Genomic DNA, 16,509 nt, shown 5'->3' with positions numbered 1-16,509 from the left:
AACAGGTGCAAGTCATCTGCTATAAAAAGAATCTGTGGGCTTCTGCCCTATTCCATACAACGTTTAGTTTGCAAGCTGACTGTTCAAAGCCAAGTACATTTGCTAAGCAAGAGAGAAAGCAGAAGGGGAATGACCAGAATGTAAAGGCACAATCAGAAACCAATAGATATTGAAACTCTGGCAGTATTCTACAGGAGCTGTACCTTGCTGCTTTCATAACCCCACTGCTGCTACTTAAAAAAGACCCACTGAGAAGGAGGATCTAAAAAGACCAGTGAATATGGCAGTAGTTTTATGATGTATTAGCCTGAATGGCTCCATGATGCAGAATTTTACCTGGCATTGATGGAATTTTATACGAAAATTAGAGCATTATTTAGAGTAGATAGGAAAGGATGAGAGTTTAGATCTCATTCCAAGGTTAATGATGCAGCAGGAGCTTACAGCCTAACCTGGACTATTTGCTGCACTGTACATTCAAAGAGTAGAAACAGCATCTGAGGAGAGGAACCAGAAATACATCATTTATATTACTGAAGCAGATTAGTACCAGAAGGTATTTTTCCCTTCCAAAAAGGCCTCAAGAGACTGATCTAATTAATTACTTTTGGTTGTACAAAACTGACCTTTCTGCTTCCACGTCACCCCAGCAGAGAGATGACAAAGGGTGAGATAAATAGATCTGCATCAAGAGATCAAAGCTGGAGAACACAGAGCAAGAGATTTGGGTTAAGGGCATCTCTTAGGACTTGTAATCATGGAATGCAGGTGGTAGCCAGGTTCCCTCATGAGACCTCAGGGGAACGAAGCCTTAAAATATTTGTAACAGCAGCTGTTCCAGCAGCAACACGGAGCATGGTGCTCTCGCACAATAAAAATCACTGTTCAAAGCATACAAGTGGCTAAATCATTCCTGCTGTAACTCTGCAAGAAACACAGAAACTTCTGCTTTGAATATCTATAATTGTAGGCTGGCTGAGAAAATAACTAACCCTTAAAATAGTCAAAATCAAATTGGCTGCCTTTTGCTTTGACAACTTCACCTGTTGTTCTTTATTTTGAGGAAACAGGATCTACAAAAGATTAGTAGGTGCAGTGCAACCACAACACCCAAGCTAAAAATACACTGGGAATCTGTCTCACGAGGCCATAGAGAGGACACAGACACCAGGGTTTGGGGCTGTTTGGCTCAATTGAGTTTGATGAAGGGCATGAAGGATTTTCTGGTGGTCTTATTCACTGAGCGCTCCAAGTCTGAGGGGGAAAAGGAAGATTTGGTGCATGCCTGGTATAGGTGCCCTAAGGCAAAGGCATTAGACCCCATGGATGAATGAAAAATCTCATAATCTGTGTGATAAAGTGTAAGGATGGACTTAATTTAGTTTTGTATTATAAAAGATTATCATGACAACACCTGGGAAAGGTGATCTAAAGTGGATACTGTGGAGGGTCTCAGTTCAGTCGAAGACAGAACAGAGAGAATTCTCTCAGGTTTTGGCCTGGGAAAGTTAGGAGAAAGAATTCAAACAATCATTATCTCTGTTAATGTGTTGTGTCCATGTGAAATGTGTTCTGAAGATTGTTTACCCAAGGTGATTGCTTGATTGGATTCTGGTGATGGTGTTTGGATTCAATGACCAGTCAGATCCACATCTGTGTTGGGACTCTGAGGAGAAAGAGTAGTTAGTGAGAGCTCTTGCTACTGTAATATAGTGTAAAAGAAGTATAATATAATGTACTATAAGGTGATATAATAATAAAGCAATTGATCAGCCTTCTGAATCATGGAGGCAATGCTAATTATTACCCAGCTGGGGGCCTGTGGCAGCAGGACACACACCTGGTTTCATGGTATGGTGAGTATCCCTAAATACCCCATGCATTTGCATCTATTACTAGAAAATTTTAATCCTTTCCACAGCTGGTCCAAAGTATGATCTAAGTTCTGCTGAAATCAATTTTTTGTGGCAGAGATGTCACCATCTTTGTCTCATTCTTTGGCTAAGCCCCAGTGAGCACAGTATGATCTGTAGTTCCTAGAACTCTTAATCAACTAACAAATGAGAAACTTCCTTAACAATGCCTTCTCATCCCATCAATCAAGTTTGTTATTAATAAGCTTTTTTATTGTCTTCTGGAGGTATGGGGGTTACAGTCCTTAATTCAGTGTGTTTTACAGCAATTTCTTCTAACAAGCATCATGCAAAGGCATTGCATGGGGCAAAGGGTGAGGCATGTCTGTGATAAAGGATTAAGTGAAAAATGCAGTAGGATTATGCTGTTGAGGGTTTAGCTTTTGGGCTTATTCTGGTTTCTGAGTGTACAGGCAGAGCCAGGAAGCAAGTGTATAATTCAGACACGTTCCCAGCAGAGAAGAGCACAGACACTGCTGACTGAACCTGTTTCTAGAACCTGTGAATTTGGATTCAAGGGAGATTTATTTGGATTTCTTTATGAGTTAAGCAAGGAGAAATGTGACCAGGGCAGACACATAAAAGCAATTTTGCTGAGTAAGTAAGAGGATGGCATAGCTGGCCAGGGAGCTGATCTCTCTGATCTTGGGCTGAGCTTTGCAAAGCGTGACAGCAGCACATTACCTCCTCTGCCGAAGAGCTGTGGCAGAGGTGAAACCATTCACTTATGCATAACTTACAGTTTTAGTGGCTTACTCACCAATTGGTATGTTATTCCAAAACAGTGGATAAAGTAACTCTGAAAGCCTTGGTGAATGCACAAACAGAATAAGCAGGTTTAGCAAGTGTCCTGCAACAGCTTCAGCAGGGCTAGAACAGCTATTAACAGATGGGAATAAAGCTGTCAGCGTGTTACCTCATGCCTGTCAACAGCCCTCAGCACTTCCCAGACTCCCAAAATCACCCTCTCCAGCAGAAATGTATTCACAGAACAACAGTTTGGCATTTGCTTGACTTGGACAGTGCATATGTGCAGCTCCCATGGCCTGCCTTCCAAGCCATTGAGCCAGAGGAGGGATGGGTGGAAGTGCAGAGAGAGGCGACACCGGCTCTGCCTTCTCGCTGGAGCTCTTCAGGGGAGGAGGCAGAGTCGGAATGAACGTGTTCTAATTCTGCTAGAATTAACGTTTTCTGATTTTTGTATTTTGCAATTTGTGTTTTGGCTTAATTTTTGTCCTGTGGGAATTATAAATAGAAACCAACAGAAAAGAACATATTTGACAGGCAACTCGATTTTGTTAATTAGAGTTTTCTCTTTAAAGCTGGAATAAATCTGAAATGCAGAAGGCATACAAGTGTTCCTCAGTCATCTCCCCAGCACATGCACATCCACCCTGACCAAGTCCAGCATCTGTGAAGTTCTGGACAAGTTTATTAAAATATTTAGTATATGGAGTAATTGTAAAGCCCTCAGTTTCAAATGAGTTAATGCTACTTCCTTCACTATATGTGAGTGTGTGTATGTGTTTCGCCAGTTTCACTCCAAAGAAGAAATTTTCTCTTACAACTTGTTTTCATCTGAATAAATTTCAAATCCATAAAAGAAAATATAATAGTAACAACATTACTATTATTATTAATAAAAGAATAAGAATAACAACAGCAGCAATAATAACAATAATTCAGAAATAATAACAACAATAACCACTCTCCATTATATTTTCATACTAAAATGTGTCTGTAAAATTGAACAGAGTTAGTATGTGTGTCATTCAAATAGATGTTAATGGTGACCATTCATAGCAAAGGTTTTAAAGAGGTACTGTGGATCTTTGTAATCATTCCTTCTGGTGCATTTTAAAAGCTCAGCTTACTTGAAAAAGCAAAAACTGTCTCTCCCAGTTTTTCTCTTGTGACTCAGAACAGTGGTGAAGCTGGGTCTGTCCTCCTCTGCTTTTGCAGGTGCTGATTAGCTGGGAACCTTGGCTGACACAGGTAGTAACAGGTAGCCCACAGGTTTGTGAGCTACAAACATACCCAAAGGCACCATAAAATGTTAATTTATCACTGCATTAAAGCAGGGATTTGAGAAAAAAAAAACAATTGAACAGAACTTGGACAAGTTTACAGTCTCTGCCCCAGGAATTTACAGGCTGCCTGTAAGCTCCTCTCCTACTTCATTGTTTAGTCTTGAGGCTTCTCTGAAGATGTAATTTCCCCAAATTTTCAGACACCTGAATTTTTGAGGTTAGACAAGAGGTACATTTACCTCATGCAGAAAACAAAGACACGCTTGAGGAAGAAAATATTCAAAGCCTTGGAAGTAAAGGCCTTTGCTGAACTACAGTAAGAGCAAAAGGGAATTGGGAAAAGCAATTCGTCTTCTCTCTTTTGGAGGTCACAGTCTGTGACTTGTGAGTCTCACTGAACTTCAACCCTAAGTTAAATTGTGTGTTGGAGAAGGCAGTAGACTCTGCTACGGGAGGAAAGTTGTGACTCAGGACCAGGTTTCCTAGAGCCAGGGTGGAGAGCATCCTCCTGGAGGGTCCATGGTGGTGCTCTCCAGGCAGATATTTATCCTCAAGCCAAAGGCAGCACATGGAGACCAGCACATCAGGCCTCCAGGTTGCTGGAAAGACCAGGGTTACTGTCCCTGGGGCATGAGGAGGTGGCTCAGACCTATGTCCCACTTGTGAGACAAGCTGGGAAAAAATGCCAATCATGTGGATTGACCAGGGCCTGGAGGAGGACATCATGGAGCATGGATAGGCCTTGGAAAAGGAAAAAAAATCTTCTTAGGTTAAGAGAAAGAAGGAGGAGAGGAAATGAAGCTATGGCTGCAAAAATTATGCTTTTTGGTCATAAAATGAAAATATAAGTCAACAGTGGGATTTTAGGTAAGACTTTATGCTAACAGCATTAAATAACCCTAATGTCCTAATTAACTATTTGCCCATAAAAAAACTCAGGGAAGGGTTTAGAATAATTCCAGAATGATCTTATTCTTTCCTGGTCGCATTCCTCACTGCCCATTAATTTCCCTGTTACTACTGAAGATGTGGAGGGATGCAGAACAAATCATGGGACCAGGATTTCTCACCAAGCAGTACAGTAGCTGGAGCTGCAGTGGAAGGAAAGGCTGGCTGAAAATCATGCTGCATGCCAGTGGCTTGGCTCACATCTCACCAGGATTATTGTCTCTACATGCAGTGAAAAGGGCTGTTGAAAATTTGAAGCGTGGTGTCATGCCAAAAATCTGTGCTTGTTTTTTTTTTGTTTGTTGTGAAAATGTGGCACAACTCTTTCATTCCTACAATCATTTTCTATGGGAAAGTCCTTACATGCAATAAATAAACCCCAGACTTCTGATTTTTTTTTACTGCATTAAATTTATATTTCTAGGTTTACAACTTTGCTTCTTCATTTCTGTTTTTCTACAAGAAAATCCAGGATACAGCTGTTAGTAGAAATGCAGTGGACTTTTATTAGAAGACAGAAGTGCTGATAATTACTGCAGAAAAAATTACATACATGTTCCTGTCTTCTTGCATTCTCTATAATTATTTCAATGGGTTTTGCATTTACTCTCTCTGATTTTCATATCTACAAGTTTGTAGCTTGTAAGAATCAGCTACTCCTTTTCCTATTTCATATCTGTTAGATGCTACTTCCTGGATTCTTTAGAAAGGTAAGGAAAAGACAAAAAAATCTTCATATTCTAGAACCCAACAGACCAGCACATTGGCCTTGATTCCAAAAATAATATTTTTGTGTTTTATGTGACTGGGTAATGGATTAGACCAATATTCTTCTATGAGGACTGGGCTCATATTAATTTATTTGTTCAAGTCTCTCTAGGCCACATATAAACAAATATAAATAATGTCGATAGAGTATAAAGAGTGTTACTTGCAGCTAAGATAGAAACCTTAACCCCTATTGGTAGATAAAACAGGGAAAGAAGATTTTATCTTCCTATAGTTCCTTGCCCTGGTTTCCAAGACTCTCACCTTTCTGTAGGTGGAGTATATGTTGGCTCTTGTAACCATGAAAGACAGACATACAAATGAAGTCTCAACCACAAAAAGATTATTTCTTCCAGGATTATGTTGTATTACCCCTGTGCAGCAGCAGATCTTCATGGATTGTAGGTTTATGTCAGGCAGAAAATACAGGAGGAAAAGCACTGGATGGAGCAAAGTACAGACTGGGACCAGCCTGGGTGGGCACTTTTAATTTTCAGTATTAGTTAATTTATGGACACTTCCATCTTTCTGCTGAAAACAAGAGCTTCCTAAACAACAATTTTTCAGCTTTGCAAGGAAAAGAAATCACATTTATTATAGAGGCTGGATTTTTAAGAATATTTAAGACCGCTTTTAGGATTGTAATATATGAGTGAGGCTTCACTTTCAAAAGTCCATCTACCATACAAAAAACACTTCATATTCCTGCAATTTGTTTATGCTAATATATCCAGAAACTGAATGTGGTTATAATAAGGTGGAATCCCTTTAAAAAATAAAAGCAATCTGTTCTATGGCATCGTTCTTGCTAATGATTTCCAAATTAGATTTGCATAACAATCTTTCTTTTCAGACTGCTGGTCCAACAAATCATGCTGTGACGCTTCTGGTTAAGCTTTGTTCTGCAAGTATTCTGTAACAGTAATTTAGTTGTCAGTTTTGGGGCTGTGGGAGCATAATTAGGTTTATGCAGCTAAAGACATGTCCACATGTGTCTGTGGGAAATTAGATGAGGGGAACTGCTGGGTTGGGCTGAACTTGCCAGAAGTCAGCCCAGAAATTCTGGAGCAAGCTTGAATAGCTCATACAGTATATTGAAAATAGGTTTTCCTGCATTTACACCTGTGGTAATGCTAAATGGTGATAAAGTGCCTTCATGGGCCATGGAGAATTAACATTTTCATTACTACTGAGCCCTTTGAGGAAAGTCCTGTCTGGGTCAGGGGAGCTGCACTAGTGCTGCTTCAATCAGACAAGGCTTGATGGGCAAGAACACCTTGCCAACACTCCAAAGAGCCACTGTCTGTTGGCATCTTAGAGGTAAATTGGCCAGAGGCCAACCAACTATATTTACTGATACTTCATGTTCGCAGGTGAACATCCCCATCACCTCAACTTTTTCTACTTCCTTCATGCATTTTTCCTGGAGCACATCTCATCTCTGGAGGAGGAGAGACACCTGCCTGTGTTTGGCATGGTGAGACCCTGACTTGCACTGCAACTCAACATTGCACCACAGCATATGCACTCTCTGAAGGCACAAAACCAAGGCCAGAAGGTTGGGTAGTCAATGTGCAGTAAAATCAGAACCCTCACACCATTGGGATTTCACATAAGCAGAACTGGTGCACGAGTTCTGAGGCAAGAAGAGGCAGATCTTGGGATATGGATGGGCAGCATGTCTGGCAGGGAATGGCCAGCAGTGCTGGCATAAGGATACGAGCAGTGCAGCTCTCACCTTTCCCTGCTGGAGGCTGTTCATCCTCTTGCACAGTGAAGAGAATACCAGCCTGATCCATGCAAACTGCATAACCTCTCACAACACCTGACTCACCCTTAGCAATCTGGAATGTCGCTCTTTTCTCCACGTAACAAGAGCGATCTCCTTGGGGTGTGAGTGCATGTGTGTGTCCATGCCAGGGATTGCACAGGGCTGGGCACACAGAGCTGCCTGGGTGGAGCCAGGCAAACACTTCCACAGGGTAGCTCTGTTTCTAGGTCATCATCAGACCATGAATGTCTAAATGAGCACAACAAAGTAAATACAGCAAACCAAATTCGAGTCCCCTTCTCTTCTGCATCCTTAAAAGAGCTTGTTTATCTCCCTAGCTCATAATTCCTAGAAACAAGTCCCTGAATGTTACATGTAGCTACCTAGGCAACAGGGCATGACGCAGATACTCAACACAACTCAAGCCTTGCCTTTCCCAGTTTTTTTAAATGTGTTGACCAAATTTTATATTCAGAGTTGAGACAATAAATATTATAGATATTAGTACAAACAATCTATAGAAAGGAAAGGGGAAGGATCTGGCACAAGGATTCTTGCTTTCTGAATTAGCACACAGCTTGGTGGGAAACCTCACCCCAGAATAATGCTGGCTCATACTTTCTGGCCAAGGACACCAGTTTTTCTGTCTCATCTGTTAGGTGGCTAAAGACATGAACATTATTTCCATCTTGGAAAAGGTTTCAGCTGCCAGGGAAAACACTCCACAGTTATTCATCACATTTTAGTAAAGGGCTGACCAGATGCAGTCCTGCTACCAGCTCAAGAGAGCTATTAAGGCAAATTTCTGCCTGCTGTACCTCAGCTGTACCTAATGGCCCAGCCATGGTGGCACTGAGTCTGCTGTGTCCCTGTGCAGGAAAACCACCTGCCACTCGGCTGTGTTGGCTGAGCAGATGAGATGTTTCACTCCCAGCAGTGCAAAATGTAAGGGGAATAATGAATTTCTTCCCAAGGAAACCAGTAGCTGGCCACTGAACAGCTACTCAACCAGTGATCTGGTTTTCATTTGGTTTTAGTGCTTGCTCCCATTGGGTTAAGTGAGGCATCCCCAGCTAAACACAAAACAGTTTAATTTTTCTGCTTCTGGGCATCATCAGCCTCGGCAATCCCAACTTGCAGTCAAAACCTGTTAATTTTTCTGTTGATTATCACTTTGCCAGACAAACAATCAATACTAGAGCTGTGCAGAATTTGTATAACCTCTATAAACCCAGTTTTTAATTGGTGAACAGGTCTGCATAGATTTCTCATGACTGTGACCTTAAAAAAGTGATTTGCATTCCTCCTTCTTGGATTTATACATGAATTCAATTAATCAATTTGTGGGAGCTTAGATCCAAAAGTAGCAGAAAATGCGTTTCTGGTGAAGTGTCCTCCACTAAGTGTGTGACTCAGAGCAAGCTTGTGATGAGAGGATTCCCTGGAAACAGCACTCCCTCAAGTACAAATTACCATCTGCACTAACTTCAGTATCAGCCTTTCAGCTGAAACAACCAGGATTTGAGGCTCCCCATCTGCTGGGGGCTGGGGGCTGTGAGGGTCTCTGGGCAAATGAGCTGAGAGCCAGGCTGCAGTTATTATAGGCAGCAAATGGAAAACACTCCAGACATCACACAGTGCCACGTGAAAGGATTAAAATACAAGTTTTCTCCACTTTGTGGAGAGGACAATTGGGTCGTTTGTCAGAGCTGAGGTCTCTTGAGGGGGATTTCTAAGTTTAATTGCACCTACATAATGAATATGATGATGAAAGTGCTTCTTACAGAGCATGCAAGCTCTTGCTCTTTCACATGAAGGCAGATGTTAAAGAAGTGCAGAGACCTGTTAAGCACCTGATTCCTACTCACAGCAGCACTGTAGGAGCAAAACAGGGGATTTAAGGCTAGTGCCAGAAGCCTGAACAAACAATAAAGCAAAATAAGCAAAAAAGAAAAAAAAGGAGTGTAATTGGACTAGGCACCAGTGAGGGGTGCAGGAGGGGACGTTCCTCATAGGATGGTGCATCACAGGAGTACAAACACATTCAGTTGTGAAACCAGGAAAGGATTTTGGGTGTCCAAAAGGAACTTTTTGACCTGAACAAGGGACCCCATCCAGGATAAAACTTGGTCTAGGCACCATAACAGCTCCCATGGGAAGTGGGACAGGAAGGCAGCAGTGAGAAACTTCTTTCCCAGGTGAGCAGCAGCCCCTGCTCCATGAGGAAGTGCTGAATAGCACCACCAAAGACACAAGGAGAAGAGTTGGTGCAGGAGAGGAGAGGAGCAGCCTGTCCTGAAAGCACCCTGAGGGAGGAGGAGCAGGGATGGATGCTCTGAACCCCTGCCTCGGGTTAGGGGAGGCTTACAAGGGATCTGGGGGCTGAAAGACCAAAAGCTGAGAAATACAGTTGTGCATCCCCATACTGGAAAACTTTTTTTTTTGTCAGGAATATATCAAAAGGGACCAAAACTGAATGGAGCAGTAACAACAAAATCATTCAAAACACGAGCTTGGAAGGTGCCTCTTCTTTGAATGAGCTTGCTGGCTGCAGGCAATGTTGGGGTCTAGCAGCAATGCTGGGCTGCAGCAAGCAGGGGAGAAGTGTTAACTGGGCAGTCTTTAGGGCTGACAATTAGCATAACAAGCAGCAGGCCTGACACATCTGCCATCTGGCCACTGCTGAGTGTTGTGTAAAAAATGCAAGCCATGAGGTAATTAATTTGCTAGTAGTAAATAATCTTGCATTAAATAGCAAACTACATTCTACAGCATCACATACCAATGACAAAATGCACCATGGCCTCCTTCATTGCCTACCAAGACACACAAAAGCAACTACTCTTTCACATCACCTGTCTCTTTGGTCTTTATTATCTCCAAGCTGCATTAACCAACTGATGTTATGCATTAACCATTTTTCTATGATGTGGTTGCACAATTACCCTCCTTCCCTGTGCACATCCCTCAGCCTTGTCCTAGGAGGTTGCTAGCCTAAAGCAACTTTTTTAGAAAGCTCTAGAGTTTTGGGCCCTCAAAAAAACTTCAGTTTGGGACCTGTTTCCTTCCCATTCCTGGGGAATGGGAGGCTTGGGAGAAGTGTAGCCTCATTCTGCTGCTCAGCCTTTTGCAGCCAAAGGCTTGATGGTGCAGTGCTGACAGCTTGGGATAGCTGTCCCAATCTACAGGTAACTCAGCTGGTGGCAGTAATTTAGGAGAAAGCAAATGGGAAACCTTAATCTGCGGATTATCTGGGGTATTAGACAGGATGATCTTGAGGCATATTAAATTCTTCAATACATTTGAACAATAGACTGCTCTTCCTACCCAACATATTTCATTTTTCTGATAAACTCAACTTCATATCTCTGCAACAGTCTCTTAAAAGTTTCACCCAGACCTAAGGGCTGCTTGCAGCAGAATATAAAACTGCTGAGCAATAGGCCTAAGCAAGTTTTGGAAGAGCAGCCATAGAATTGTGTGCTACTGAATGAAACTCTCAGGTGCTTTCAGAAAATTCCAGACATTTTTAGTCCCCTAGTTCAGTGCTGATGCAGCTAAGGAGCCAACTATTCAGATCTAAAGACCACATTATATTTAATTTTTATTTAATTTTAATTTAATTTTTATTTACTAATTTATTTCCTTTTGCAAATGAAACAAATTTATTTCCTCCTATAGGAGTATTTTCCTTGCAAAAAGCAGTTAGAGTAACCAAGAGGCAAAGAGAAAACAGCACTTGCCTATAAATTAGTTTTCTCTGGCTCCTTTGTTCCCCAGGGGCCATAGACTTGATTGTGGGTTAGGAAGCAACATAGCAATTTGGGATTATGCATGGATAAAACAGAGTTATCCTCATGAGCTTATATGTCAACATACATTACAGTCATGTGGATATGAGTTTGGACTGGGATTGTGGAGGCGAAGTTCAGCAGATCTGGCAAACAATTTACAGTGTAAAATGGTCATCTTTATTGAAGAATGTCAACATGTAGACAGGAGAATTAGGGCAAATAAACCCTGGTGATTTATAGGTTACCACAGCAGTCAGTGATGAAGGAGGCAGCAGACTGGGCTTTATCTGCTTTCCAACACACAGGGGTATCTGATAAGTAGATAGAGAGTATTTTTGGTTTGCTGCTACTGCTTTGATCTAACAGACCCCTCCCTGGTGTAACTCACTGGGCAGCTAACAATTCTGAGCACAGCTGTGGACATTCTGGATGTCAATGACACACTCTGGGACAGCAGCTGCAGTGCATCTGCTGGGAAGGACTGCCACTACACCCAGCTGCACCACTGGGCATTCCAGATGTTGCCATGTCCTGATGAGGTAGCCCCAAGCACTGCATCAGAACACAAACCTGCTGCTTTAAGTGCAAGCTCTTGCTTTGCAACTCCATGCTCTTTTAAGTTAGCAACCAGTTGAAATTACCAACAACTACAAGGAAAGACATCTTAAAAGTGTAATTGGAATAACAGACTTTGTGTTCATCTGTAACAGAAGAACATGTGACTGTGTATGGTAAAGCCATTCAAACGTGCCTGTTCCAACATTTTCTTGGAGAAAGGCCAGAGAAACACAGTGGTTAAGAAAAAAAATTAGACTACTGCAGATGTTTTAGGTTCCTGAGAACCATGTACCACCTCCTAAGTTTGTACCAGGCACCTTGTCAGGCCCTTATGTCTTCTGCTTATGGTCACTTTCATTGTTGTTAAGTGGATTCAGGGGTAAGAGTTTTACAGATGGAGAACTTAATTTTCAAGTTGTGAAACTGCTAAAGATATGGAGAATTAAGAAAAGAAGAAAGAAGAAACTGCTTGGGCCACTGAAAACAGGTGCTGCGTGATACCAAGTTCAAAGCATTGTGGAAGGTGGTGGAGGGAATTCTCCTGTGAAGTGGTGGCAGGGATGAAGACTACTTGCTGCACCACAGAGACACACTTTCCTTCCCTTCCCTACTGAAAAAAAAAGCTGTTTGGGCTCCATGGAACAGGACATCCAAAACCAAATAAGCCACAAATATGATGCTCCATAAATTCCTTTTAAAAATCTTTTTAATGAAGAAATAATTCCATTCCAAAATATAGACACACAATTAAATAGTTTAATCACTTCAAAATATAACATGTCCCCAGTAGGTTCCAACACACACACACAAAACAATACTTAACAGCAATACAAAAACCCCATACAATAGCAGTTCTGTTACAATACCAATGAATATCGTGACATTTTTAGTGTCTCCGTATCTGTCTCAAGTGGTGTCAAGTACAGTGTTTTAAAAATGCGTTGCACTTAGTAGCCTCAAGATGTAACTCTTCATACTTCTTTTTGTTTTTGGTTCAAAGGTAAAAATGCCCTTTATTCTTCAGGACACTGTGGAGTGCTTGTTGTTCACAGCTCCGTCTGCTGAATTGAACCAGTGTGATTACAGCAACCCGAGGCTGCAATATTTACAAGGTCTATCTACAGTAATTGCCAAGAACCAATAAGAATGGGAGAAGGTGACAACTGAAAGTAAAGGCGGACACACTTATGATAAATTATGATGCAACAATTTGGCTCATGCATATAAGAAAATACATATTATATCACAACAAAGGCCACACACCTTTTTATGCAGTTTAGTTAACATTACTACTTACAGACAACCCATTCTCCACCTTTGCTTTGGACATTCAAGGACCCTATACATCTTCACATCCCTGTCTCCTGATTCCAAACCACTGGTTTTCCTCCAGTGACAGTAAAACCACCCGGAGTTTTGACAGTCGTGGTGGGCCATTGGTAATTAAGAAAAGGGCCATACCAGGGACCTCTTCTGTAATTGCGTTTGTTTTAATGACCGCAAACCACAACCAAAATAATATTCAACAAACAGACAAAGACCAGCTGGGTGAAAATGCAGCCAGCTTAACAGTTGGGAAAATGCTTAAAATAGACATTTGCAGAGCTAAGAGGTGCTTCATCTCAGAGCTCCAGGGCATAAGGGACCCAGAACTCCTAAGGGATCAGCTTGTTGACACCAGCCTAAAAGAAAGGTACTTGATTAATCAACTTCAGTGCTTACTCCTAGTTCGGAAGCTCTTGCAATGGATTTAGTCTAGTGCATCTATTTTAAGCATGGTGAAAATGAGCACGCAGACATTAAGGTGATGAGAGGGATCTATTACTTTGGGTACAATTAAACCTGACATGGGTTGAAATAATCAGCCATTGCACATAGCTTTGTTCTAGCTTGTTTTCTCCCTGTTCAGGAAATGCTTGCCTGGAATCCTGAGCTGACAGCAACGTCTACAGGTTCACGGGAGTAGCTTAAAACATGGAGTGCTAGGCACTAGTGGAGGCTAACTCATTCCTGAGAGGAGGTTGGAGGAGGGGACAGTGAAAGATACGGTGCCTGCCTTGCCAGGATAGCACATACCCCAGGAGCAAAGACCAGTGACTGCAAAAATGAAAAGCTTACATGAGGGTATCTGGATCCCTTAAGTATGCATTTGGATGTCTGAGAGCAAGCCCAGGTACACAAGGATATACAGACAAGAGATCTGCATACACAGTAAAATGATATGAAACGTGGCAGCAGCTCTTTCATACAGATACTCGTTCCCTAACACACAGTGCCCAGGGAAACAGCCAGGAGCCTGGAGAATGCATGCAAACAAGTGGATTTACTGGGTCGAGCTACATAGCAATCTCATGTAAACACGGCAGCACACATCCACGTCACCATGAAAGCAAGGACAGACAAGCCATGTTAACCAGCTTTAGATGGATATCTCATCACTTGCTGTAGGCAAACTGTGCTGGTGTGAAATATCTGTATGAAATACCACTGTTCTCAGGGCTGTTAGACAGTGTCACTTCAGGTCAGCCAGGTACTGGAAGCCCAATATTGTATTAGGGCAGTAGGATTGCCTTGGCACAGAGGCGGCCCCGAGCTAACACTGCGCAGCTCAGGAGGGCCAGGCGGCCAGCATGGAACACCTCCTGGTGTCCCTGCCCGGCTGCTGCTCCAGCTGTCCCTGGCCTGGCTCTGGTCCCTCTGCATGGCAGTGCCGTGTGCCACAGAGGTGTCACCTTTGTTTTGGAGCAGGGTGCTCTGGGGAGCACGTTGGTGCTAGTTTGTGTCAATGCCCACTCAGGAGTATCTGTAGGTTCGTAGTCACAGCAGAGCAAACACTTTTCAGGCAGCAGCCTCACTGCCTAATGGCCACATCAGGCCCCTTTCTCCTGAAATGCCTTGATACTGGAAAAATACTAAACTGGACGAAACTCCAATTCTGTAACTGTATGCCTGTCCTTTCGCAAGAATCCACTGCTCTTCTTGTGCTTTTCGCTGATTGCTATTTCTCCATCCTGCTCTGAAAGAGTCTCATCACACATTTCCAAGAGGGCATGCAGAACATCTGGTGGCTGGCTAAGGCAGTACACATTTGGAAATCAAAAGAAAACAGTTGCAAGCGCACTTTAAGCCTGTACATTTAAAGCTGAAGGCCTCGAAAATAACATAATGGAAGAGGGCGAGGAGGAAGAGGAGGGGCAGAGAGATGGAAAGAGCTGGTTTGTTGAACACATGCTTACTAAAGCTAAAACATCAATGAAACAATACCATGGAGGATTATACATAACATCAGTCAGTTCAGGGATCTTATGGCACCTGTGGTTTATAAACAGCTTTAGCAACGAGTATTTCAAAACATAGTTCACAGTTTTAAGAAGATCTGTGCTGATTTAAAAACTAGATTCTATATCATTTGAATGTCACCTTTTGTATATGATATCTATTTGGAAAAAAAATATTTACACTAACTTCTATGGCTGATTTGTTAGATTATTTTGAAAGAAACATTCCTAAGTTACACATTAGCCCTAAATTAGAGAAGTTTATTATTATTATTAATTATATTATTATTATTTTAGTACATTTTGTATAAGCCTTAATTCAAAGACTTGCAAACAAATTGCAAATATAGTCTGGTACTTTGTTTTTTGGGCTACTAGATATATACACTCAGGCGTATCACTGTTCAGTGTTAAATGCATAATTGTCGCTTTTTATTTCTCCCGTGGGAAAAAAAAATGTACAGTGTATAGTAAACTGATCTACTAAAATCTCAAAGTATTCAGAAATCAAATTTCTAACTATAAACAGTATTGTCATTGTAAACGGAACAGGTTCAATATCATGTGCAAAGGGTTCACGTGAGTTATTAACAGCGCCGTCGTGTGTGACGGCAGCACGCGCGTCAGTCTGTTTGCTTCGCCAGTAATGAGCCATGTTACAGAAGATGTAGCTAATATAAGTTAGCTTTAAACAAAAGTCTTGTTGTCAAAAACCACACATCTACAAACTACAACTCTTAGAACAAAAGTACTGTGCTACAGTCCTCAGAATTTAGTTATGTGATTTTTTTGTCAAGAGACGCTGCACCTCTTGGTTCCATTCTTCTGTGAAGTTCGCAGCTGAGTTTTCTTCATCGTCTGTCCGAAAGCAGCTCTCCTCATCATCAGTTCTTACGTAGCTTTCATTGTCTGTCTGACTGCAGCTTCCCTGTGGAGAAACATTGATGGAAGGTTTTAAAAGATTTTATGGAAGGTTTTTTTAAAGCATGCTGGTTTAACATGTTGCACCCACGCAGGCAGAGCAAGTAAAGCCTCCAACTGCTGTTTCCTTGAGAGAAAAAGGGAGCTGGCCAATTCCTGTAGTTATCCCTCAAGAACTTAAAAAAGGAAAAAGCCATTCTACCTAGGTGAGCCATAGGTATTTGAGCTGTAAATAGAAACTTACAGGCCACGTGGGAAGTCGGAAACTTCCCTTGTCATGGGCCTGTTTTATGCTCTGCTTGTGGGACCTTGGGGTAACTCAGTCTGCATTGACACAGATTTGCAACGTTCCCATTTTCCTTTCTACTTTCCCCTTCCAGATCACTCTATAAATATACCATTGAAAGTGAAACCATGGTTCATTCACCCTGTGCAGTGTTCAGCCACTGACCATCATGAGCCTCCCCTCACATGTAAATGTCTTGTATGTTTTACTGTGTCTAAGAAAACCTGCAGTTACTTGAAAGG

General features: G+C 41.9%; 1 protein-coding gene across 30 annotated transcripts in view; it reads right to left on the bottom strand.

The window, feature by feature from the left end:
- Positions 1 to 12,470: 12,470 nt before the first annotated feature.
- Positions 12,471 to 16,509, bottom strand: part of DTNA (dystrobrevin alpha) — a 221,835-nt gene continuing 217,796 nt past the window's right edge. For all 30 annotated transcript variants that reach the window (XM_085572090.1, XM_085572095.1, XM_085572093.1 and 27 more), the window contains one exon: positions 12,471 to 15,988. In XM_085572090.1, the coding sequence (XP_085428216.1) occupies positions 15,833 to 15,988 (156 nt within the window). In that variant the 3' untranslated portion in view covers positions 12,471 to 15,832. The remainder of the gene's footprint in view (positions 15,989 to 16,509) is intronic.

This window comes from Lonchura striata, chromosome 2 (assembly GCF_050655825.1).
Source record: "Lonchura striata isolate lonStrDom1 chromosome 2, ASM5065582v1, whole genome shotgun sequence".
NCBI classification, from domain to species: Eukaryota; Metazoa; Chordata; class Aves; order Passeriformes; family Estrildidae; genus Lonchura; species Lonchura striata.
The sequence above is the reverse complement of the archived record's forward strand: the minus strand, read 5'-3'. Positions and strand labels throughout refer to the sequence as shown.